The 23,712-nt window shown below is 36.8% G+C and overlaps 2 protein-coding genes across 5 annotated transcripts in view; one reads left to right on the forward strand and one right to left on the reverse strand.

Annotated features, from left to right (window-relative positions):
* Positions 1–3,512: 3,512 nt before the first annotated feature.
* DCAF16 (DDB1 and CUL4 associated factor 16) lies at positions 3,513–16,243 on the reverse strand. 4 transcript variants are annotated; one of them, XM_088836257.1, is made up of 4 exons: positions 16,005–16,243; positions 15,355–15,493; positions 14,570–14,617; positions 3,513–7,421 (listed from the first exon to the last, which is right to left on the reverse strand). In XM_088836257.1, the coding sequence occupies exon 4, from the start codon at positions 6,802–6,804 to the stop codon at positions 6,154–6,156; it is 651 nt and encodes a 216-aa protein (XP_088692383.1). In that variant the 5' UTR covers positions 6,805–7,421; positions 14,570–14,617; positions 15,355–15,493; positions 16,005–16,243; the 3' UTR covers positions 3,513–6,153. The 4 variants fall into 4 exon arrangements, with proteins under 4 accessions (XP_088692383.1, XP_055290565.1, XP_055290562.1 ...); XM_055434590.2 differs by lacking the exon at positions 15,355–15,493; XM_055434587.2 differs by lacking the exons at positions 14,570–14,617; positions 15,355–15,493.
* A 103-nt stretch (positions 16,244–16,346) lies between these two features.
* NCAPG (non-SMC condensin I complex subunit G) overlaps positions 16,347–23,712 on the forward strand; it is a 51,417-nt gene continuing 44,051 nt past the window's right edge. The window contains exons 1-7 of the mRNA XM_055434585.2: positions 16,347–16,542; positions 17,621–17,827; positions 18,242–18,470; positions 20,432–20,577; positions 20,860–20,944; positions 21,928–22,120; positions 22,634–22,783. Of these exons, the coding sequence (XP_055290560.2) occupies positions 16,432–16,542; positions 17,621–17,827; positions 18,242–18,470; positions 20,432–20,577; positions 20,860–20,944; positions 21,928–22,120; positions 22,634–22,783 (1,121 nt within the window). The 5' untranslated portion in view covers positions 16,347–16,431. The remainder of the gene's footprint in view (positions 16,543–17,620; positions 17,828–18,241; positions 18,471–20,431; positions 20,578–20,859; positions 20,945–21,927; positions 22,121–22,633; positions 22,784–23,712) is intronic.

Here is a 23,712-nt window from a genome sequence, read left to right on the forward strand (position 1 = left end):
CTATTCAAGCCACCGGGAAAAATCTACATTACTGGGACTTCCCTGCTGGTCCAGTGGTTTGAATCTGCCTTGCAATGCAGGAGACGAAGTTTCGACTCCTGGTGGGGGAAGAAAGATCCCACATGCCACGGAGAATCTAAGCTTGTGCACTGTTATTACTGAGCCTGCACACCACAAGGAAAGATCCCACATGACACACTAAATATCCCGAATGCAGCAACTAAGACCCGATGCGGGCAAATAATATTTTAAAAATCTACATTACTACCCAGCTGGTAACATGGTGGTTACCATGGGCAACCCCATACATACCCACTTTGCAATATAGACTGCCTTTGCAATATAGGCTGTGACAAAAATTAATGCTTTCAATTACTATAGGAACTCGGATTATCTAGGTAGCATGGTTAGCCCCTTAATTGTGTCACTAGAGCTCTCCTTCTATCAAGCCAGTCTGGTTCCTCAGGGTATCATCACAAAGCCAATCAAGGGTCTTTTCTGATGGAAGATGGCCGTACTCTTGGACCGTTTCAATTATTTGTGTATCTCTCAAACAAAATTCCCCCAGCCAGGCCACTGCCTAGATGATACACAGCAAGACACTAACTGATGTCCTGGAGTGTCATGTCTCATAAGCTGACAGCACGGTGGAAGAGTAGCATGAAACATGGGTTTAGTAGTTAACCCAAATATAATAACATCCCCCTAACTAAAATGTTATCAGCTCTTTAATTTATAAGCTGCAACTCATTTTAAGATGTCATCTGGTTTCTGTTGATACCTAATTTGATACCACACCAGCTCAGTTTCTGTGTATACTAGGAACTCAGTTAACAACATTGTTAGGCTGACTGGGATCCTATCTCCTTGATGAATACTGGTTATGTCCTACTCTAGGAAACAGAGCATAACTTTCCAAATATTTTCAAGAATTTTCATATCATGTTTCAGGTGCATATATATTTTCCCAAATAAACTTCCTGAATTCCAGACAACTTACTGCTTTATGCTCCAACACTAAGCTGCTCTTAACATTTTGAGAGCTTGAATTGTTTATTGTACAATTTTATACACACTGTGTTTTAAGTGCACTATTAAATATTTAAATATTTTGTATGGAATTGGACAAGTCATTTAATTTTCCTCATCTTCAGATTTCTCATCTCTGGAAATTATCTCAAAGTATCTTTCCATAGTGTCATTTCAATGGGTGCTATAGAATTTAAAAAGAAGAAAATAAACATTTTATTAACATTCAAAATCATAGAGTTATGAATCTGGTAAATATTGCCTGGCTGCTGAAGGTCACTTCCAGGTTTATGAGCTGGTGTCAATGAGAAGTAAGCAATGATCAACCACAGGCAGAAGCTGCAGATGTGGGGAAAGGTTCTTCACAGTTGTCTATGCTCAACATGTAGAAAAAAAAAAGGCAAAAACCAGTTTTTAGGTTTTAGAGGAGGTAGAGCACTGGTTTTGTCAATGCCCTTCTGCCTCAGTTCTGATGCTTGTTGCTGTAGCCCTGTTCTGATTCAACCTAAGCCCTGAACACGATTGATGAGATAGGGTAAGGGATCATTTTTGTATTTAAGCATAATATTAAGGGGTTTTTACTTTAGTGAAGATGTGAGTAGAAAGGGAGGATTTTTATACTATGCCACAAAATAGTTCATTTTTGAATACTTTAGAATATTAACAAAATTCTCTTGGAACTAAATGGATTATTTCATGTCATGTGTGGGCTGGAAAAAAGTGATTAAGTTCAGAATTGACACTTAAAATGAAATGTTTATTTCTAGTCCATCTGAGAGTGGGTCTTCACTGGGGAGGTTAACATTTTAAACTGACTCCACAGTTTAGAAGCAACAAATCTAGTACTGTCTGCCTGCTACAGTTATTTTAAATTATCATTATTATTTTTTACCTTGGCCACACTCTGAAGCTTGCGGGATCTCAATTATCCAGGGATTGAACCTGGGTCACAGCAGTGAAAGTGCCAAATCCTAAGCACTAGACTACCAGGGAACTCTACCATTATTTTTAAATCATCCTTCTTTTCATACCTTATTGAAAATCCAGGGCTGGTCATAGCTCTTACAGTCCAGAAGAGCTGGCAGATCACGTCACTGTGATATTCCTTCCTTAGTCTCACTTCCAAAAGTTTTACAGTACATAATTCCACTGCTGCCGCCAACAGAAACAGATTAGAAGACTGTAAACAAGGGTCAGACTCAAACATGTAGCCATTAACTAAACTTGTTTTAAAACTGGCAAAGATACACCATACTTTCCTTTGATAATAGCCAAGTAGACACAATACCTGGTGGTTGGTGTCAGTTAGCATAGCTCCTTCGATTTTTCTCAGTACAATGGATACTGCTCATTTGTAGACTTATATTAAGGCAGCGGCTTGTACAAAGTTGTCTCATGAAGTCTGAGAAGTCCAGACTTTCTGGGCCTTTATATATATGTCAGTCATATGAGCAAAACACTTCAGGTCTTGATTTTTGTGTGCCACTAACTTGTGAATTTAGTATATACAATTTAAATCTGTGTATAAGATACCTATTTATTTTATGTATTATCTGACTACCTCTTGTAGGGTTTGTTGGGGTGTGCTCTCCACGTGATTTTCCACTATGCTTGGATGGCTGTCTCATTTTCAAATAGTTACTGGCCAGTGTAAGGAGTAAGCTTATTTACTGTGAGCCTGACCCTAGCTCACAGTAAATAAGCACTAATAGCCAAAAGCCTTGGGGTAACTGGTAATTCACATTGGGGTAATTCACAATACATTTTGAAACTAACTTCTTATATATCTTAATTTTGTACTCCCAGTGAGTATCTTGAATTGTAGTAGGCACTCCATAATGTTATTAGATGAAAAGTATCTCTATTTAAAACTAATGGGCTGCTCCAAAAGATGCTGAGTTCTCTAACAATGGCGCCAAAAGAAGAAAGTCATTTGTTAGACATATAAGAGAAATTATGTCATCAGTAAGCAAACCACCCAACTGACTAGAACTAAAGTCCTAATTGCTTTAGGAATCTATTCTAGTATCAAAACACTATTTTCATCATAGAGGAAAAATTTTAGATGGATAGTTGTGATAGGAGTCCCAACAAGATAATTCTCTAAAGGTGACCTAACATCCACCCTCTCCCTGCCATGTCTAGACTTCTTCCTTCTGTTAGGAAGCTGACTGGCTTAAAAAATATGATTATGGTCTTCTGGGCTCAAGTTTCCTGGACTGCTTCAACAAAAAGAGACTATTTGCACCAAGAAAAAGTAACACTTTTAAATAACACTGATGTCTGTTGGTTTAGAAATCCCTTTTCCCATCTCTTTGATAAATATTTCGATAAATGGAGAATAAACTCATCCTTCTTAATCCTAATTATGGTGAATGAATTTAACCAAGGCCCATGGAGACAGAGAGTGTGAAAGTTAATTGACCCCTAACCGCACACTCATGACACACAAAAAGAAGTAAAGTTTTAAGACTTATTCGGGTACCTATCATTTTTGCAACCTGAAACTACTTAATATATACAAACAAATGGGTTCAAACCTAGGTTTGGACTGAATATCTAACACTTTCTTCAATTATGTTTCTTTCCTAGGGCAGCCAAGTCACCTCCCGTGAGATCCACGGTATCTCTATGGACTCTATTTAGCACTTAGTGAATGTTGAATATGCCTTAAGCAAAGTAGAATCTATTTCATTTTGTTAGGAACAAATAACCATACTCTGTTCAGCATGTACAAAGCTATTGCTTTATTCAGCTGGGAAAAGGCCTCCTTCTGGAATGAACAGCAAATATGTGTTCATGTGTTCAAGGCACGTTTACACACACACACGCATGCACACACTCAGAAAAAGGAACATATTACGGTTATATAAACATCAACATATTTTAATTTTCAGATCTCCCTATTTCTTCCCACCTCCCCCTTTGAAAAAAAACCCATATTTTTGTAACATTAAAAAAAAACAATTTCACAGAACATCTACATAGGAGCAGTTACTGTTACATTCAGTTACACTAACATTATATGGTTTCAATTCAGTAATTTTCCATTAACAAATATTTTTTTTCTACCCATTATTATTCCCTCCTTTTCCTTAAGATGAAACAACTACGGCTCAGTAGAAATTCCTCATTAGGTTAGAAACATTCTTCTTTCTCAAAGTTGCTATACATTTATAGAATTTGTGATTCCATTAATGCTTCCATTTTTTGATGCCACATTGTATACAGCACTTAATTATGGAGAACAGGAAAAAGCAAAACTAAAGTAAGGAAGGATACATATATATACCTTTAACAATCTATTTTCTGATTCCCTTTAGATGCCCAGCCAACCAGGGTCACATACAGATTTCCTCTTTATTATAGATGTGTGAAAAGACTTACTGGCCTCATACATTTTATGTATGTTGATTTCTATGTTTTGACACAGCTAGACTCATTTGCAAGGATATATATGTTTTCTATTCAACCAGAAAAAAATCTAAAGTTAGACAGAGAAACACTTCAGATTGTATTAGGCTGAGCTTTTCTGCAGTCAAGTTCTTTAAAGTTAGAAGGGTTCCTAAAAAGTTTGCAATAGATGTGGAAAGTGCATGAATACTACTCCAGGAAACATACAGATAAAATACTTTCATCCACTAGCATACATGCTTTTAATTCTTTCCCACTGGTCTTTTGGAATGTGTTTTATTTGCTACCAACTAAAGTCTAGATGCCAGGATGCAGGAAATATATTCCCTACAGAGTAAGTGTCTGTTTAAACTCCATGTATGATCTTACAAGGCTTCTCACATGACGCAGGGGTAAAGAATCCTCCTGCCAATGCAGGAGATGCAAGAGATGCAGGTTCATCTCTGGGTCAGAAAGATCCCCTGGAGTAGGAAACGGCAACCCACTCCAGTATTCTTGCCTGGAAAATTCCATGGATAGAAGAACCTTGCAGGTCATGGGATTGCAAAGAGTCAAACAAGACAGAGCCCACACACACACACACACATGATCTTACAAGCCGGTTTACCTAGAGACAGCCTGGTGGGAGCCTATAAAATGTGTGTGCTCTAACTGCAGGTCTCAAGTAGTGTTGGCTACTACTACATTGGTGGGTTACAGTCCACGGGGTTGCAAAGAGTTGGACACAACTAAGTGACTCAGCACTGCTGCACTGCACTCCCTCCCCCCAAAATAGGAACCCCAGTCCCTCGGACTGCAAGGAGATCCAACCAGTCCATTCTAAAGGAGATCAGTCCTGGGTGTTCATTGGAAGGACTGATGCTAAAGCTGAAGCTCCAATACTTTGGCCACCTCATGCGACGAGCTGACTCACTGGAAAAGACTCTGATGCTGGGAGGGATTGAGGGCAGGAGGAGAAGGGGACGACAGAGAATGAGATGGCTGGATGGCATCACCGACTCGATGGACATGAGTTTGAGTGAACTCCGGGAGTTGGTGATGGACAGGGAAGCCTGGCATGCTGTGATTCATGGGGTCGCAGAGTCGGACACGACTGAGCGACTGAACTGAACTGAACTGAAAGGTTGCCCTATGCAGGACAATCAATATAAAACTGGGAGGTAAATCCATAGTCCTACCATTTTCTTTTGTCCAGTTATTCTATTTAATTCAAGAACCTCTCTGAAAATGAGTATTAGAGAAAAGTATGCTCAGAAAGGTGTTATCAGCAGTAGCTAATTTACCAGTTTCCACAGTGGCTATTCTGAACATTGGGTAATCAATGGGATAGTGGCCTACTTTTCCTTCCCATTAATAATTAGGTATCTAGTTAAGTCCATTAGACAAGCAGAGTAAATTGCAGGGAGAACTGAGTGTGGAGAATAGTCAACTTATTATTTTTTTTTGTAAAAAGGTCCCTTTTAACTAATTCTCTATTGAAATTCTCATCTCATCCACAGGGTCTTTCAAAGGGAATGCTAGCATTGCACATCTCCTGTAGTTGAGTTACAGGACTCTTAGGGTATGTATTTAGTACTGGATGGTACTTTGGATTCTAAAGACAGGGCATAGTTTGGCTGAGAAGACATTTGTTTCTTAACTGTGGGCTGTGTAACTGTGTTCCTTTCTCAACTGGGAACATGAGATGAGAATGAATGACGGGTGGGTTTTTTATAGTGATGCAGTTAGGAGTTTGTTAACTGCCTTTTGGAAGTCAGTGTAGGAATAAGTAGTGTTGATGGGTTCAGTGCGGGTTGTTTCCTTAACTGTTTTAGTTAACCAGCCACAGCAACAACCAGAAACACAGGAATTAGGAATCTGTTTGAGGTATTCAGGTATGGGGGTGGCTCTACTCAATGTTCGACTTAACTGTTTGGTGGCAAACTGCAGCGCTCCATTTAGAGTGGCATGGTCTCTAGAAAGCCGGCTGGGACTTATAAGGGGCTTTTGAAAAGGTGGTACTCCACAAGAAGCCAGGGGAGGCCATTCAGGAATTGGTTCCAGTTTGGGTACACAATGGGAACAATGAGACAGTCTCAAACCTATCTCTCGAAGTATATGGACTGGTGTGCTAGCATCCAAGAGTTTAGCATGATATAACCAGGAATTAGGATTTAAAGGTTTCCAAGTTGTAGAATATTTTAAAAGGCACTTAACCTGCCAGGCAAGACTCTCAAGAGGTGTTAGGTTGGGCACCACAGGGTCCTCTTCTTCAGAGGAATCCCACTCTTCCCCAGAACTCTCATTTAGGTAGTTAGTGTTTTCTTCTTCCTCACTTTCTGATTCTGATAAGGGGTCAGGAGAGGGATTTCTAGGACCCATTAAAATAGACCAACAGTACAGGAAAAAGATACCAGGAAAAGGTAACAATCTAAGCCAGCAAAACACTGACACTGGCAAATAAAGCAAAAGACGAGAAATTGTTTCAGTAAGATTCACTTGTTTCTCAGTCTGTTATACACACAGTATGCCTCTGGCTTGCAACACTGTACAGTTCTTCAAGGTTATGTTGTATATTCTTCACTTACAAAGAAGACAGCGCAGTTCTCAGCACCAGTTCAGTGTGTAAAAGTTAGTCACTTACCAGTGGCACAGGTCAGAGTCTCTCCTTCAAATCCTGGCTACTGAAGAAAAGAAGAGGTCATCCTATAGATAAGCTGATTTGCTTAGCATGGTCTCAACTGGTTGCGATTTCATGAAGAGACACTTTGTGTATTCTTTTTTGTTGGCAGAGATATTGTATCTATTTAGTAATGAAAAGAAACTCAGTGGTTGCCTTCTTTGTCAGCTGGTGCAGTAACTTTTGTGCAGGGGGATGGTGGGATGAGTTGCCAAGGATCTGTCTGGTGTGCAATGATCCGATGTTTTCCATAGATGGTGCAAACGCCCTTGGAAACTGGCGACTTAGTTGCTGGACCATCTGCAAAGGTAGCCTTAACCTGTGAATGAGAAGACTCGAGACATGATATTAAAGCTTGAAAGCACTGGGTAACATTATTATCCATCTAACTTCATAGAGTATCCAAGCATACTGATGCTAAGCAAGAAGCCTTATTGGCTTTCCAATCTTCAGCACATAAACTTAGGCAGATTCTTCAACTGGGACTGGCTCCTTCCATGACAAATTGGGAAGGAGAGCCTGGGGCCACTTTAATCCTTTGTTGGTATATATTTGGGCTAGTTTGTTTTTTATTATGCAGTTCTAGACCAGATAATTATCTGCCAAAGCAGATCCCGTATGTTCTGAACTCCAAATAGGGAGCTGTAAAAGGTACCTTTTTATCTTTAGAGGTGCTTCTTGGCATTAGTTTTAGGAGACCTGTCCTCATTGTAGTTTCTAGATTTAGAACTCTTGCTGGGACTCAGAGGTTGTGGTCCTATGACTATACTCTACAGATCATGGCAGGCATAAATCTTAATATAGCAGGAATGACAATGACTATAAACAGCATAAATTCACAATTAAAAGACAGACACTCAGAATGAATTAACAAAACAAAATAAGATTCAGTAACATACTTTAAAGCAAAAAGACCCAAAAAGGTCAAAACCAGAAATATGAAAAAACATGTTGTCAGGTAACTGTGGACCAGAATAAAGCTCAGATAGCAATCTTAATACCCAACAAAAAAGATTTCAAACCAGAAAATATAAGGAACAAAGATGGATGTTATAATACAGGTAAAAGTGAAAGAATAAAAGTGATATACTCATAATAAATGTCTACGAACCTAAAAGCACATCCTTAAAAAGTTTCTCAGGTAACGACTAATAGAACTGAGTGGGGAATATAAGCAGAGATATAAGCATTCTGAAACAGTTAAAAATATTAATATGCTCTAGGAACTATAAAACACAAACACAGAAATATTTCATGCATTAAATTATAAAGCGTAACTAGATTCCAAAGGGTCAATTTCATTTAGACTAAATCTTCTGACCACAATGCAATAAAAGTAGCTGTTAAAAGTAATTATAGGTTAGGAAACTAAATAACTCATGGATTAGTAAAACGGATATCATAAAATATATTAAATATAAGACTGAATGGTAATATACCATACAAGGCAAAATTTGTGGGGCATGGCCAAACCAGTACCTAGAAGAAATTCATAGCTTTGAATACACTTGTGAGGAAATAAGGAAGTTTAAATATTCACAAGTTAGGCATTCAAGATAACAGAAAAAAGCAACAGCAAAATAAGCAGAAAAGAAATAATAAAGGTAGAAATTAAATAGTGTATAACAGAAAAACAGATTGATAAAACTGAAAGATAGTTTTCTGAAAATATGAATAAGAAAAATAAAACTGGTAAGACTTATCAAGAAAGAGATTTAAAAATACTCCAAAAAAGATTAAAAGTAAAAACATAATATATGCTAACATGTGAAAACCTAGATTAACTGGCTAAATTCTAGAAGAATATAAAATACTAAAATTCATACAGGAAGAAATAGATAACTTGAATAAAACAGACCAGTATTACAGAAAGTGAAAAGGTAATAACTGCCTATTAAACACACCACTCTCATAAGAGTTCCATTAAACTCCCAAGAAAATTAATACATATTTTATATTAACTGTTCCAGAAAAAAGCAAAAAAGCATAAAACTGATTAGCTTCTTTCATGAGGATAATAAAACATTAATTAAATCTAGAGATGAAGCATATAAGAAAGATACAGGTTCATTTTACTTGCAAAAATTTCAAATACTACCTAACGAAATGTAATAGTGTAATAAAGAAAAAAAGAATGTCATAATCATGTAGAGCTTGAAAGCAAGAACATCTCAGTTTCATAAATTTATAAATATAAATCACTATAGTAATAAAACTGAAAAAATCAGATAATTTTATCAATTATGGAAATTTAACTCTTCTTAGTTTTTGACCACCTATTTAAGACTTAAAAAAACAAAACACTTTTACCAGATTGGAAGAGAAAGTTACTTTCTCATCGTGGTAAAACTTATCTACCAAAAACTTTCAGCAAATATTATCCTAAATGAGAAATTTAGATATATTCTCTTTAAAAATGAATTACATAAGGGTGATCCTGATGACTGATATCGTGTAACAAAGTACCAAAGTCCTAGTCAACATTATTATTTTTTTTTAAAAGGGTAAGAACTGTAAAGAGATAAAACTACTATTTTACAGATGATATGGTCATCCAAATTTAAAAAAAAACCCTAAAATAAAAACTATTCGAGCTACCAAAAAAACTCAACAAGGTTCCTGAATCTTTTTTCTAATTCAGATTAACCTATGAATATTCATTAACTTGTTTATATAGCAGTTACTATTTGCCAAATACTATTCCAGGAATTGCACAAACACTACTCATTGAAATTCTAACAATCCTGTAAGATAGGTACTTTTATTGTCCCCATTTTATACATGAGGTTTAAGCTACTTGTCCCGGGTCCTATATCTACAAAATGATAGGAATTGACCACAGGCACTCTTAACTTCTATTCCAGCAATATGGACCATAAAATATATTACATAAACACTTTCACAATAAAGAAAAAAAAAACAGCTCAGACCAAACCTATGAAGGATTTAAGAACTAATCAATAATATGCAAGACCTCTACAAAGAAGACTGTAAAATTCTAATCAAGGACACAGATAATTTAAAATAAACAGACATTCCATGCTGTTGGATGGAACAAATGAATACTATAATTTTTTTCCAAATTAATTCATACAATCCTCATATGTTAAGAATAAAATTCCATACAGAGCTACACCAACTATTTAAACAGAAGAGTAAAGGAGGTTCTTGGCCTACAGGATATTAACATATATTAGAGAAGCTACAGAAATTAAAATAAGGTAGAGTTAGTATAAGAACAGGGCTTCTCTGGTGGAATATAAGAACAAACAGTCCAATGGAACAAAGCTCAGAAATAGAGCCACATATAATTTTAGAATGTAATATAAAGTTAGCACATAAATCAAGGGGGAATGAATCCATCTAGCACATAATATTGGTAAATCTGGCTCATATGAAGAAAAATAAAAGTTACCTATATAATGCCACATACAAAGAAGGACTCATGATAGATTAAAGATCTAAGTGAGAAGTATAAGACTATATAGTCACTAGAATATAATGCAGGAGAATATCTTTGTGATTTAGGAGCAGAGGACTTCTTAAATAATAATAATAATAAAAAAAAAACCATAAAGCACAAGACCCAACTATTATATGAGTTCAACCACATCAAAATGAATCCCTTTTGGAGTGAAGTAAAGACATCAAGAAAGAAGTTAATTACAAATCAACAACAAAGGTAACAATCTCAATAAAGATATGGGCAAAGGACAAAAATACCCAGTTTACAGAAGAAAAAATCCACAGGCCATTAACTCTATGTGAGTTAAGATATATCATGCTATTCTATTATTTTGGTAAAAATTAGGAAGATGGATAAGGCCAGGTGTTAGTGAGGGGACCAAAGGAATTCCTTTAGAAACCAGCACTATTGGTGGGATTATCGACTGGGCTAACCTTTCTGAAGACCAATCTGGCAGCACTACTTAGCTAGACTATCTGCACATCTCAGGATCCAGCAATTCTACTCTTGGGTTTATTAAATCTCCGGAAAACCAACATGTATTCTGAAGCTTCATCTTTGATGGTAAAGAATTAGAAGCATTCCATCCCTAGAGGAAAGGATAGGTAATATGTGATGAAAGCACATTAGAAATATTCATAGCAACACAGATGGACTAAAAGCATAGGTTAAATTGCAGAGTTGGCCATGACTTAGCAACTGAACAACAACAAATGAAATACGCAAAACCAAGTATCAGCATCCCACTTATGCCGTTCTGTATGAATGATTCTCAAAATGAAAGTCTATAACATCTCTAGGGTCAAATACATAGAGGTGGTAAGGGCTGGCTTCGTGTCAGTAATGTTCATCTAAAGAACATTTCTCTGGGACTTCTGGTAGTTCAGTGGTAAAGATGCCATGCTCCCAATGCAGGGGACACAGGTTAGATAACTGCTTTGGGAACTAAGATTCCACATGCTGTGCAGCATGGCCAAATAAAATAAGAGTATTTCTCTGGCTTCTACTCATTCTTTTATCTAATTTAGTTCTCAGCAGTGGCATGTATTAGGAGCTTAGCAAGTTTAAAAAAAAATTAATGAGAGAATGGTAGAGGCCCGTTATAAGTTAACTACACAAGCATGTTTTACTTTCATTTTAGGGAGACAAAAATATGAAAATTTTAATATACATGTATGAGAAAGATATATAGGCATATGAAATAATATTTTAAAACAGGATCAACAAAGATACTACTAAAGCCATACAAAGGGAATTGCTTGTAACTTAAACTTCATCTTTAAGAATACCTTAAAAAGTTTATATTACCTACTTCAATCCGAAAACAAAATTATAAATGTATTACAAGTATTTTATTGAGAGAGGAGGTTTAAGCTTTTAATTCTTCTCTCATCATAGTTCTATTTTCATTCAACCAGATTCCATCTGCAAGACTATTAATTGGCTATACTTTAGTTATTGTGTTATTCAAAGCATTCTTTAAAAGGCCCATTCTACTATAGCAGAAATAAGACAAAGTTTCTTTGAAGGCATCTATAAATTCTAGAGGGAACCCATCCTGTTAACCTCTTACATTCCAGAGGCACTACAGTGTGTTAGTTGCTCAGTCATGTCTGACTCTCTGGGGCCGCATGGACTGTAGCCTGCCAGGCTCCTCTGTCCATGGGATTTTCCAGGCAAGAATACTGGAGTGGGTTGCCATTTCCTTCTCCAGGAGATCTTCCTAACTCAGGGATCAAACCCAGGTCTCTTGTACTGCAGGCAGATTTTTTACTGTCTCAGCCACTGCAGAAGCAGTTATAGGCACTATAACCCCATATCAAAACTGAATTACTGGGAAATCCCATGGACAGAGAACCAGGCAGGCTACACTCCATGGGGTTGCAGAGTTGGACATGACTTAGCAACACGTATATGTATATGATGATAAAGTAATTGAACAAAAAACATAAAAACTGAATTAATCACTCTATATACTCCCATGTAAAATTTACCTTGAAAGAATGATTTTTCTGTAATTTCAGAAATAGCCTTACTATACAAATTCTTTAGTTTGCTTAGTTTAATTGCCACAATTTCTTTTCCCCAACAGCATTAAAAGTCAAGACACAGATAAGCGAAAGGCAGTGAGTTTGACATAGCATCTTTTGTTAAATAAAGCCAGTTTTATTGAGGTATGATTGATAAATTGTATATATTTAACATGTACATGATATCCTGAGGTATTCACTGTGAAATGATTACCACAATAAAGCTAATGAACATATCCACCACCTCACAGGTTTTTTTTTTTCACATGTGATGTGATGAGAACACTTAGGATCTACTCTAGGTAAATTTCAAGTATGTACATTAGGTCTCCAGAAAGTTTGTATGCTTTGGCATCTTCCTATTTCCTTTACCCGTTAGCCACTGATAACTCCCTTTCTACTCTGTTACTGTAAGTTCAACTTTTGAGATTCCACATGTAAATAGGATCGTACAGGATTTGTCTTTCTGTGTTTGGTTTATTTCATATGGCAGAATGTCCTCTAGGTTGACCCATGTTGCTGTAAATTGTGGAATTTCATTTTTTTTAAAGATTGAATCATGTCTGTATATAAATGTTACATCTTCTTTATCCAGTCACTCATTGATGGACACTTATTTCCACATCTTGGCTACTGTGAATAATGCTGCAATAAACATGGGAGTGCAGATACATCTTTGAGATAGTAATTTTATTTCCTTTGAATCTATACCAAGAAGGATTCTTGGATCATATGACAGTTCTACTTTTACTTTTTTGAGGAACTTCCATATTGCTGCCCACCAACATGTATCAGTGTCCCTTTTTCTGTACATCCTCATCAACATTTGTTATTGACAGATGTGAAGTGATACTTTACTATGGTTTTCATTTGCATTTCCCTGATGATTCATGATGTCGATCACCTTTTCATATACTTGTTGGCCATTTGCATGTGTTCTTTGGAAAATCTGTTTATTCAGGTCCTTTGCTCATTTTTAGGTTATTATTATTAATTCACTATTGAATTGTATGAGTTCTTTTACATTTTTTCTATTAACTCCTTATGAGATATATGGTTTTCAACTATCTTCTACCATTCCAAAACTGAGATTTTTGTAATCCAGTATTTTTTAAAAAAAGTTTTCAGATTATAATGTTAAAAAAATACTGAACAAAGACATATTATTAAACCTCACCTCCACAGAGCTAATCAAGATAGTTAGGCTGACCTCTGGTGGCCAATGCCTCACCCTTCAGTAACTGACAAAATGGTTTGAATACAGGGAGGCCTGGCGTGCTGTGTGATTCATGGGGTCGCAAAGAGTCGACAGACTGAGCGACTGAACTGAACTGAATCCAATAAAATTTGGTAAAGGAAATAACAGAACTGCACAGTTAAAAAAGCAACAAAGGTAGCAGAGACCCAAAGCATAAGGAAGCCCGAGCAATAAAAGGCTACAAAATAAGAAAAATGCCTCCAAATATTAGTTTGTTCAAACTTTTAGTTCACCAATTGATTTTCCCAAAGTAAGAATAGTCCTACACTAATATTGCAGCCACTAGCTCCATTTAGCACTTGAAATGTGGCTAGTGTAAAATAATTCTCAATTTATGTTGAATACATGTTGAAATGCTATTTTGGATATACTTGGTTAAAAAAAATAATGCCCTTTCTACGTTTCTTTCACCACAGCTACATTTTAATCTACAGTGAGATTATAATTGTTATCAAGCATATCCCATGTACTCTTAAACCTCTATGATTTTCCTCAGCTGATTAACCTAAAGTACCCACACATCTTGCCTTTTCAGATATTCAACATTTTGATAATTTCGAAATTATGGGTACTCCAACTGCTACCTTATTTATTATTTTAACTAGCATATGAACACGTACAATGTTTCAAGAATTAGGACTATGAAGCAAGGGAATGGATGAACAAATTATGGCATAGTCAAACAATAGACTATTAGAGAAATCTATCTGTACCTCAGTTTCCTCTTCTCAAAAAGGAGAAAGTAGTTTCAAGGGTTGTATCTGAGGATTAAATGAAGTAAAGTGCTTAGAACAGTGTCTTGGCATAAAAGGTAACGAAATAAAATACAATTTTATGGCAAGAAAAGAAAAATTAAAACATAAAATTTTTCTCTGGCTATTTGGGTCTCCTCCCTCCTCTTTAGTGTGTGCTGGGTAGCTGCACTAATCAGACCTCCTAGGAGATAACCTTCCTTCTTAATCTCGTGTGACCTACCACTCTCTTCACATCCATAGATATGTATTGTGTAAACTGTCAATAATGCGTTGACAGTCACCCTTCGTCTCAAAAACATATAAAATCTTGCTTGACCTCTATAGGGCAGAACAGTCCTCAGAGCTTTCTGAAAGACTATCTCATGGGTTATAATCCTCAGGTTGGCTTGAGTAAAATTTTCCTTTTCCTTCCTAGATCAATCATTGATTACTTTTTCCTAGACAAAGGGTCCATAAGGTGTTCGTTACTGTTATGAAAGTATCAATACGAATAAACTTCAAAAATAAGTTATGGGAAAAAGCAGGTTCCATATGACTATTCAAATAACGTTAGAACATGAAAACAATACAGTATACTTATTCACAGATTTATTCATATGTCATTAACACACAAAAGTTAACAGTAAATTAAGAAAATCCATTACTGCTGGGGAGCGAATATAGTTCGATAGGAAAAAGGCGTACATGAAGCACTGTAATCTAATTCTTTAGTTGGCTGTAAGTATGGAGATGTTGATTTCTACCTGAAATAATTCCATTAAAAAAATTCGGAAGGCAATTTATCTTGATCTCTACACCCTTTTCCAATCTGTGTTCTCCATTGTTGAAAATATTGCCCTTAGGTACTTTTGTGGGGTCTCCCTGGTGGCTCAATGCTCCCTCCTGCAAAGTAGGAGACGCGAGTTAGATCCCAGGGTGGGGAAGATCCCGTGGAGGAGGAAATGGCAACCCACTCCAGTATTCTTGCCTGGGAAATCCCACGGACAGAGCAGCCTAGCGGGCTACAGTCCCTGGGATCGCAGAGAGTTGGACACGACTTAGCGACTAAACAACATCTACGTTTGTAAACCAGGCCTTCAAAGCCTGTACATCTACAACAAGCTGTATCTAAATTAACTCGTGCCTCTCTTCCCCAACTGCCTCCCACGTTTGCAGACTCTCCACCAGCAATTTCACTGTGGGGAGAGGTTTAAGTAATTAGATGTGGGCATTGACCAGAAGGACAACAACCGCCTACATCAGAAGACCTCGGGACATGTTTCTCAGTAGAAGCCGGGGCGCTGCGCAGCACTCCCAGACGCCCCGGCCTTCCCTCCTCCACGCATCTCCAAGCGAACTCCTCCCCTTCAGGGGGAGCAGGGATTCTTCCCCTCGGCAGAGTCCCTGTTCTCACCCATGGAGGATCCTTTCTTCTTCCTCGCCTCACCCCCAGCGGCAAGACCCGATTAGGCCTAGCGCCACCAGCTCTGCTCCAATAGTCGACTCCACAAGGTTCGCACTCCCGGCGGATATCTCTTCCGGGGGAGCCAATGACCCTTTCTCTTAAAAACGCCAAGTCCCCTCCTCGGAAAAAGGCTTAAAAGAGCGCATGCGTCCAAACCGCGATGTTGAAGGCGGTGGATTCATTTCTTCCAGCTCTCGCCGCTCTAAGCACTCGCGGTAGTCTCGCGGTATTTCCTTCTCCCGCGGGAGTTGTTTGAAAGCTTTGGCGGTAACCACGCCCTCGACTGTCGGCTTCCCAGGGGAGGCGCGGACATAGGTCCGTCTGGCCAGCTGTAGGCGAACGTGAACAGGCTTCGTCTCGGCCGGCTCCTGGCGCCATGGGGAAGGAGAAGAGACTGCTGCCGATTAAGGAGGCCTTCCAGCTGGCGCAGCAGCCTCACCAGAACCAGGCGAAGCTGGTGGTGGCGCTGAACCGCACCTACGGCTTGGTAAGCGCGGCCGCCCGCGGTCCGGGGCCCCCAGCCTCTTCCCGCTACCCTCCCGACTAATCTCACCACGACTCCAGGCTCCTCAACCCTCCAGACCCGGTTCGAGGAGTCCTATGGTGTGGACCGTTAATTCTCTGGCGGTGAAGCTAAGAGAAATGTTTGCGCGCACGGGGGCGACCTAGTGTAGGGCTGCACGCTGGGTCCTGAACGCGGTGGCTCAACGGTTGTTGTCCTTCTGGTCACCGCCCACATCTAATTACTTAAATCTCGCGCCGCAGTGAAATTGCATCAAATCACCAATTTTTAGCAAATTAATTGTTAGCACCAGACTCTTCCTAGTCTTGTAAATACTGTTTGCTTCCTTTTGAATGAAGCCTTGAGACGAATAGGACAATGGGTTTCGGGAAAATAAATTATCTTGAGGTGCTAGAAAAATTATGTCAGTGTAATAGGGCTTGAGGATATGAGACAGGATGTGAAAGTTGTTATCGGAAAGGAATTGCTGTGTAATACGAAGGGTGACAGGCTTTCCCTGTGGCTCAGCGGTAAAGAATCCGCCTGCAGTTCAAGAGCCTCAGGAGACGCGGGTTCGATCCCTGAGTTGGGAAGATCCCTTGGAAGTATTCTTGGCCTGGAGACTTCCATGGACAGAGGTACCTGGCAGATTACAGTCCATAGGGTCGCAAAGAGACGCAACTGCAGCGACTACTCGCCCACGCACATTAAAGGTAATTCTGTAAAATACAGACGCTGTTATTGATTTTGGATTGTTCATAAAGAAGCAGATTTTTACTAAACTGGTACCAAGGCAGCATATGGAGAATTAGAGTGTTGAAAAAAATATCGGAGGAATTCTTTTCACTGTCAAAATTCACGTTTCTTTTCTTCCTGGGAGAAGTACATTTCTCTAGAGAGATTTGTGCAGATTTATTTCCCCTTTGGTGGTTTGGATAATTGAGAGTTTACTAAATAATGATTTTGGTTTGTGGTAGGGCTGGTGTTTTCAGCGTTTTAGAGTAATGTTGAGAAAAAAGGATTTAATCCATGCAGTTTTTGAAGGGTTTCTTTTCTCTTTCAGGTGGATGACAAAACAGGTTTTCATGAGGAGTTTGTTCATTACCTTAAATATGCTATGGTGGTCTATAAACGAGAACCAGCTGTGGAAAGAGTAATAGAATTTGCTGCAAAGTTTGTTACTTCGTTTCACCAATCAGATGTGGAAAAGGATGAAGAGGAGGAGGAGGATGGTGGCATTTTAAATTATTTGCTTACTTTTCTATTAAAGGTATAGGAGAACTAGAATTTCAGGAGAATAGTATAGAAAATTTTGCTATTTTAAAAGTGCCATAGGAGTTTGTGCATCTCAGAGAATGAAATATCTGATAATTGAGAACTGTAAAGGAAATATTAGAACTGTCCTTAAGATTAAAATGTGGACTTTTAAAAATAACTGCATTAGATTTTTAATGACCATTCTAAACCAGTTCTCATAAACATTTGTTTTAAATGGGATTTCTATTTTAGAAGTGAGAGTTCCTACAAAGAGGAATATGCTTTTGTAATTTAGTGAATACTTTAGACTATATTTTGAGTCTTTGTGGTATGTAATGTGTATTTAGTATGCGTGCGGATCAAGGTTTTTCTGCACGTTAATAATGGTATGTGACTTGGAATAAATTTTGATTTGTTTCTGTTTTAGTCTCATGAAGCAAACAGCAATGCAGTTAGATTTAGAGCATGCCAGCTCATAAACAAGCTCTTGGGAAATATGCCAGAAAATGCCCAGATTGATGATGATTTGTTTGATAAAATTAATGAAGCCATGCTTATTAGATTGAAAGATAAAATTCCAAATGTAAGGATACAGGCAGTTCTTGCTCTTTCACGCCTTCAGGATCCCAAAGATGATGAATGCTCAGTGGTTAATGGTATGTATAGCTTCCTAAATCCTTTTTCAGTTTCGTTGATTTTGTTAAATTCTCAGCAGATGAATTTTCTTATTATGACATATTATGGAAGAGTATAGTTCATATATATATATATATACACACACGCATATATAATATGATTTTGAAACTTATTTTAAGAAAAATCTTATACTCAAGTAGCCACCATCCAACTTTAAAAAAAAAAAGAAACAATATCATCAGTACCTTTGAAGCCTATCTTAGGTCCCACTCTAGTTCTATCACTCTCCCTCTGAATTAATGATTATCTTGAATTTTGGTTTAATTATTCTCTTGCCTTTTGTTTGTTTGAACAGTTAAACACATGTGTGTGTGTGCTCAGTCACTCAGTCTTGTCTGACTCTTTGCGACCCTATGGACTGTAGCCCACCAGGCTCCTCTGTCCATGGGATTTTTCTGGAGTGGGTTGCCATTTCCTCCTCCAGGTGATCTCCTGACGCAGGGATCATCTCCTGCATTGGCAGACAGATTCTTTACTATCACCTGGGAAGCCCAACCACATGTATATACCTCTAAATAATGTTAAGTTTTGTCTATCATTTTGTATGTTTTGTGAATCATACTATATTTTTCTGTGCTCTCAACGTTATTTCTAACATTCATCCATGTTGATATATTTAATTGCTGATTTATAACATTCTGCTGTATAAGACAATTATATTGTTTCTGATATTGATGGACCTTCTAGTTGTTTGCATTTTTTTTTTTTTCCCTGTTAAATACAGTGTTGTTGCTATGAACTTTCTTATAGATGGGTTCTGGTGCACAATTTTTCTGGGATGTATACCTAAGGGTTGACTTGTTGGTATATGTCATGAGCTTTATTGGATAAGGTGCAGGTGTTTCTACAAAACAGTTTATCATTTTATATTTCCAATAACTGTATAAAAGTGTTCACTGAGCCCTATCCTTTCGAATGTTTGGTATTGTCATATTTTAAAATTTCTGTTAATCTGGTTATATGTATCGTATGTCATTGTTATGCATCTTTTCAAATATTTAGCAACCAATTTTATTTCTTCTGTGTAATGCCTGTTAATGTGTTCTGCTCATTTTTCTATTGACTTATCTTATTAATTGGAATTCCTTATATATTCTGAAAGGAAAACATTGGGTTATATGGATTATAGATCTTCCTACTTTAGATGGATTATTTCACTCGCTTCACTATGTGTTTTGTTGGAAAAATTCCTAATGTCAAAATTACCAATCTCTTCTTTTATGATTTGTACTTTCTTTTATTTAAGAAATCTTTCTCTACCTCTGCTTGTAAAGAGAGTCATATTCCACTTTTCTCTGTATGCCTAGGCTTCTTTTGGGAACTCTTCTGATTTGTTTTTCTCTTTGTCTCTGTTACCAGCTTTATAATTTTGATAACTCGTGGTAGTTGGTATTTTTTGGTATTAAATGAAGGACATAATAATGTGTAAAATATGTATGTTTAATAGTTAACATATACTTGATTATAAAGGTGAGGAAAATCTGAGAAATAGAGGTAAGTATTTAAATACAGGAAATGAATTTTGTTCAGCAAAACCAGAAGTTCTCTCTTTTTAGGTTCATTAAAAATTAAAATAATGACCTCTTTATGAAAGCCATATTAGTTTAAAATAAACTGCTTTCCAGCTTAGACTTTTTTCTAAATCTTGAGTAGCAAAGACATAATCTGAATGATGGATTTTTCATGATTTTTAGGGTTATTTGTTTTCAGTTTTAGCCTTTATGCCCAGTCCATTGACTGCTTTCTCATTCTTCCCTTTTCAAGGGATCTTGGCAGAAAAGAATCTTCAGCTAAAATTAAATGTGTAAGACTAAAATATAGTATTTTTATCATTATAAAGATTATGAGATATGGGCTATCTTATGACTGTGGCTAAATAAACATTTTGTTGCTGTACTAAAATGTATTACTCTATTTTTAGCATATGCTACTTTGATTGAAAATGATTCAAATCCAGAAGTTAGGCGGGCAGTGTTATCGTGTATTGCGCCATCAGCAAAGACTTTGCCAAAAATTGTTGGGCGCACCAAGGATGTGAAAGAAACTGTCAGAAAGCTGGCTTATCAGGTAAATAAGTCCAGTGTATTGTGTAGACCTGTTCTTAAAAAGACAAGAAGCCATATTCTTAAAATAACCTTTGAAAAATATTTGGCATGTAATAGTTTCTTCAATTGAGATTTTTATGGACAATATAAATAATTTAGGTAGAATCCTATCACATTAATGTGTTGCCAGGTATTAATTTTTTTGGAGATTGTAGCTAATTTTCTTAGGTGAAGGAGATATTACTAGTTATAAAAAGCATAAATTATATTGAGTTTAATTGCCATTTTTTATTAACTCTTAAAGGTTTTAGCTGAAAAGGTTCACATGAGAGCTCTGTCCATTGCTCAGAGAGTAATGCTTCTTCAACAAGGTCTCAATGACCGATCAGGTAATTTAAACATCTTTATACATAAAACTTTAGTAGATTTTGAGGTCTTCCTAAAAGGTTTAGGAAAGAGTGTCCTATTAATAAATTAGATCAGGTAAATCTGTCATTTCCACAGTCTGTCAAAGTTTATCTAGGTGTATTGTATAGAAGACATTTTTCAAGATCTTGGTACTTAGAAGTAGCACAGTTTGTTTTTTTCTGTGTTTGGTGTATGGAGAAACTAGAGTTTAAGGCTGTAAAAATAACTTACGTCAGCAGTAGGGCAGAATCTCTTTTTCAGCCCTCTCTCTTAAAAGAAAATGCTATCTTATCCCTTTTGTGTATATCCTGCTATGAATGTGTTCTGTACAATTAAAACAAGTAGAAATGGTCAGACCAGTGTAATTTCCCTATTTCCCACCTTTTCTCTTTTACAATTGGAGAATTGACTTACAGCAGTGATACGAGGAATGATATATTTTAAATTTCCAAACCCCATAGAAGTCTTCAATGGCTTAATTTTGCCACAGCAAGAAAACCTGAGTTTGAAGCACTAATAACTAGGATGACTTTAAAAACTAAGAATGAGGTTTTTCAGTGATATTACTTGTGTGATTCACTACTGCAAATATCAGTCGTAGAATACATGCAGTCAGGCAACAAGTGAAGTAATGGGTATATTATATATAGTCTAACATCTGAAGCCCAGTGAACTCAATGAGAGAAGGAATGCACAAATATTAGGCTGTGGTAGTGGTTATGTATTTGGTTCTGACCTTTTCCATTTTCACTTGAAAGTGAGGATCATAGTGACTTTTGTAATATCATTGTTCTTTTAATTTTTTCTTTAGTACGCTTTGTTTTGTCTCTGTCTGGTTTCATTTTTGTAGTAAATGTCAACTTAATGTTAACATTGATCTGATAAAAATTAATTAAAGCACAAAAAATGTAGGAGATGGAAGCTAGAGGGGGACTTTTCACCTCTGTTTCCAATGACTTAACAGATGCTGTGAAACAAGCAATGCAGAAGCATCTTCTCCAAGGCTGGTTACATTTTACTGAAGGAAATATATTAGAGTTGCTTCATCGATTGGATGTGGAAAATTCTTCTGAAGTAGCAGTCTCTGTTCTCAATGCCTTGTTTTCAGTGACTCCTCTTAATGAACTGGCAGAAATCTGTAAAAATAGTGATGGCAGGTATATAAAGTGTTCGTTATTTGAAATATGATAATTGATGAACTTCTGTACTTAAAAGTAGTCCCTTTTACCATTACTTAAGATTGGTCGCAAAGAGTCAGACACGACTGAGCGACTGAACTGAACTGAACTGAAGATTGTATCGGTATCTTTTACTGAGACCTCTTAGGTTTTCTTTACTCTGGTGAATGTATTTTTTTCCTCCTTATATAAGAACTCACCACTTAGACTACTTTGCATTTTTTGTTTTGTTTTACTTTTATGTTTGCATTAGGCCTACCATGAAAAGTCCAACAGCATGCATCCCTATTATGTTTGCTTATTTGAGTCTTTCTTTTTCCTTTTTGTCTAAATATCTTCATTCTTTTTTGTGTGGATAAATTAATGCAATTAAAGAGATGGTTATAAATCAAGGCTGATTATTCCCAGTTTTCTACTCGGTTCAAATTTTTTGTGTGTTCAGATTTTTCCTGGATATTAAGATATCTTTTATTCTTTCCTTTATAAATGAAGGAAATTGATTCCAGCAGATGCATTAACTCCTGAAATTGCTTTGTATTGGCGTGTCCTTTGTGAACATTTGAAATCAAAAGGAGAAGAAGGTGAAGAATTTTTAGAGCAGATTTTGCCAGAGCCTGTAGTATATGCAGAGTATTTACGGAGGTAAAATTTTTCCTTTGGTTTGGACTGTGCTTGTGTTGTACTTGTGTTGTTGTGTGTTAACTTTCCAGCCCCCTCCCTCACAGCCATGCTTGATTAAGAATAAGTTAAAATCCAGTTTTTTGGACAGACAAGGAAAAATAGGTATGCACACTGAGACTTTCTAGAGAATATCCTGTGCTGCTCAGTATACTAAAAGACCCAAGTTAGTATGTTTGGGGACATTTTCTTAAAATTGTTCAGACATGATGATGGTGATGAACGTTTTTTGTAAGGTTGACAATGGTGTGCTCCCTTTTGAAATTTGTTGGCAAACCTTTTCTAACTGCTAGGTAGTGAATATATTCAGTAAATATTTCTGTGGGCCACAGTGTCTCTCTCGCAGTGACTCAGTTTGCTGTGGCTCTGCAAAAGCAGCCACAAAAAATATGGTATGAATAGATCTGGCTGTTTTCTGATAAAAGTTTCATTAACTTTTATGGACACTAAAATTTGAATTTCATGTACTTTTCACATGTACATATTTTTACTTATGTATTTATATTTATGTCATTTAAAGGTGTAAAAATCTTAGCTTTCACACTGTACAAAAACAAGGAACAGGCTGGATCTGTTGCATGGGCAAGCAATAGTTTTCCAGTTGACCGGGTGGATCCCTATGGCTGGTTTTAGTATTTATTAAAACTGTTACTGTTTGGCTTTTTGTTTTTTAAAAAGTTTTTTCAAAATATCTTTTAATTTATTTGAATTACCCTGATTTCTACTTAGTTCACTTTACAATTATACAGGTAAACTTGTATAAGTATAACATGTTGTGATAGCTCAGTTGAACAGCAAAGGGTCAAAAGGAATAAGTTTTTGATGCACTGTTTAATAACACATGTTTATATAAAAGTAATAAGTGCTCATAGATTGAGAAAATACAAGAAAGT

The sequence above is a fragment of the Moschus berezovskii genome, chromosome 5 (assembly GCF_049115385.1).
Source record: "Moschus berezovskii isolate FMDL1 chromosome 5, NW_MosBer_1.0, whole genome shotgun sequence".
Classification (NCBI taxonomy): Eukaryota; Metazoa; Chordata; class Mammalia; order Artiodactyla; family Moschidae; genus Moschus; species Moschus berezovskii.